At 48.0% G+C, this 2,416-nt stretch overlaps 1 protein-coding gene across 2 annotated transcripts in view; it reads left to right on the top strand.

Annotated features, from left to right (window-relative positions):
• The window catches only part of RAD51D (RAD51 paralog D), a 15,437-nt gene extending 13,222 nt beyond the window's left edge, over nt 1-2,215 (top strand). The window contains exons 9-10 of one of the 2 annotated variants that reach the window (XM_012648675.1): nt 1,221-1,385; nt 1,557-2,215. In XM_012648675.1, coding sequence (XP_012504129.1) covers nt 1,221-1,385; nt 1,557-1,640 — 249 coding nt within the window. In that variant the 3' untranslated portion in view covers nt 1,641-2,215. The remainder of the gene's footprint in view (nt 1-1,220; nt 1,386-1,556) is intronic. The other variant, XM_012648676.1, reaches the window with a different exon arrangement.
• The last annotated feature ends 201 nt before the right edge of the window (nt 2,216-2,416 follow it).

Raw genomic sequence — 2,416 nt, 5'->3', positions numbered from 1 at the left:
TTTGCGGTCCCAGGTAATTCTATTTTTAATCTTTTGAGAAGCCACCATATTTTCCCAGAGCGGCTGTACAGCTATATATTATTCTGTTTAAAATGCCTACACCACAGAGATCCACAGGGATCAGCAGATTTTTTCTGTAAAGGATCAGATAGTAAATGTTTGAAGCTTTACGACCATATGGTCTGTGTCACTACTGCTCAACTCTGCCAGTATAGCATGAAAGCAGCCATGGAGAATACATACACAAGTGGGCATGGCTATGTTCCAGTAAAACTTGATTGACAAAAAAAACAATGTTCAGGCCAAATTTGCCCTGTGGGCTACAGTTTGCCAACCCCTGCTATTCCATAATGATCTAACGAATTCCTGATCATTGGGCCTTTAGGTCATTACTGGTTTTCCTCTATTAGAAATAAAACTTCAGTGAACATCCTTGTATCTAAATCTCTTTGCATATCTCATTTCCTCAAAATAAATTCCTAAATATGTAATTACTGAGGGATACATGTGTTTTTAAATGTCTAGATATGACATTGCTGAATTTCCAAGAGGGTTGTACTAATTTGTGCACCCTCTTGCAGTGTAAGAGGATCTATTTCCCTATTTTTTTGTTCTAATACAAGGTCCCAGGGCCTCCTGTCCTGGCCTTTGGATGTACGTGATCACCTGCTGTGTGCCAGGTTCTGGCTTAGGCAGCATTACTGACAAACAGTCCCCAGCCCCTGCCCTTGAGGGGTTCATCTGGAAGATGCTCTGAGGTTCGAGTTGCTTACCTCTGTGACTAGCCTTGCTAGGGTAGTGCTGACTGATCAGATTAGGACCCCCCTCCAAACTCTGCCTGACCTTCATACACAGATAGACCCAGACACAAAGGGCTGGGTGGATGTGGATACCTGTCTTTTGGGTTGTGAGTATAGCAGGCTCAAGCCTACCACTGGCTTTCCTTTAGAAAGATGCAAATAGCAGTGCTTTTCCCCAGACATTTGCCCCATTACCTTCTGTTTGGAGTCAAGCCTGAGGCATCAAGGCTTAGTGGAAAGAGCTGGGTGTAAGTCAGGAGGCCCAAGTTCTAGTTCCAGACCTGCCATTAAGTTGTGAAGCCTTGGGGAAGTCATTTCTCTGTGCTAGGCCTCAGTTTTCCCATCTGTAAAATGAAGCAGTAGGAATGGATGTCCTCTATACTAACACTATGGATCTGTAAGTCTGTCTGTCTGCTATAGGTGACCAATCACATTACCCGAGACAGGGACAGCGGGAGGCTGAAACCTGCCCTTGGGCGCTCCTGGAGCTTTGTGCCCAGCACCCGGATTCTGCTGGACACCATCGAGGGAGCAGGAGCATCAGGAAGCCTGCGCACTGTGTGTCTGACCAAATCTCCTCGGCAGGTGAGCCCGCCCCAGGGGGATGCCAGTAATCTTGGTCCTGGTGGAGGGGGTGGTTTCCGTGCCCACAAGTGTCTTACAGAAGAATTCTTTAGATGCTGAGACCCTGCAACCAAAGGGGCTACTCACTTGTGGTGCTTAACTCCTCTTAGTTTTCCTTCCTGTTTCTTCCAGCCAACAGGTCTCCAAGAGATGGTAGACATTGGGACCTGGGGGACTCCAGAGCAGAGCCCCGAGTTACAGGGAGATCAGACGTGACTGGTGCTGTTGATTAGGAAGCAGGGAGGCAGCGAGGCCCGCCAGCTTTCCTTCCCAGGAATGCCTGCTGTTTACTGCCACCCAACACTTGCACTGCAGAAGTTCTCAGGCTGGCCAGAAGAGGCATCTCAGTGTCCTCAGCTTCACTCTCTGGACGCATATGAAGCTACAGGCGAAAGAGGATGCTGCGGTGGGAGGGCCCAGAATTCATGCTGGTGCCATGTTTCTTTCCCTTGTTTCTACCATGTATGTTTCCAGTGGGAGCCCAGTTCACCCTGGCTTGGGGCATCTGTGAAGAAGCATGTTAGTGACTGGGTAGATAACCCTGTGTGTCACCGTTGTGTCCTGTGCTCCATCCTGGCACAGAGACCAAGCCAGGAAGCCTGTAGCTTACCTTTGCTTCTCTCTCTCTCTCTCTCTTTTTTTTTTCTTTTTGGCCTCTGCTTCTCTATCTGTAAAATGGGGAGCCACTGTCCCCTTAGCTCTATCTCTGAGTTACTGGGTGGAGATAACCTTATAAATACAAAACTTCATCAACTATGTTCTGCTCTTAAAAATATAAAAAGAAAATTCCCTGAGCCCCCGGGGCCCCTTGTTTTCCCCCCAGAAGGTTTTTCAGTTTCCCCCACAAGGCCCCCAAGAAGTTATTCCTCCTTTCCTGAGTCCCAGGGATATCATTTAAGAGGAAGGGAGGATATGACCTGCTCCTGGTGAATGCAGCCACTTGTTTAATATGCATGGTGCCCTGTGGGGCCCCTCCACTGTAGAGTAGAGTA

The sequence above is a fragment of the Propithecus coquereli genome, unplaced genomic scaffold (genome assembly GCF_000956105.1).
Source record: "Propithecus coquereli isolate 6110/MARCELLA unplaced genomic scaffold, Pcoq_1.0 Scaffold291, whole genome shotgun sequence".
Lineage (NCBI taxonomy): Eukaryota > Metazoa > Chordata > Mammalia > Primates > Indriidae > Propithecus > Propithecus coquereli.
Note: the sequence above shows the minus strand (reverse complement) of the source record. Positions and strands in the feature narration are given on the sequence as shown.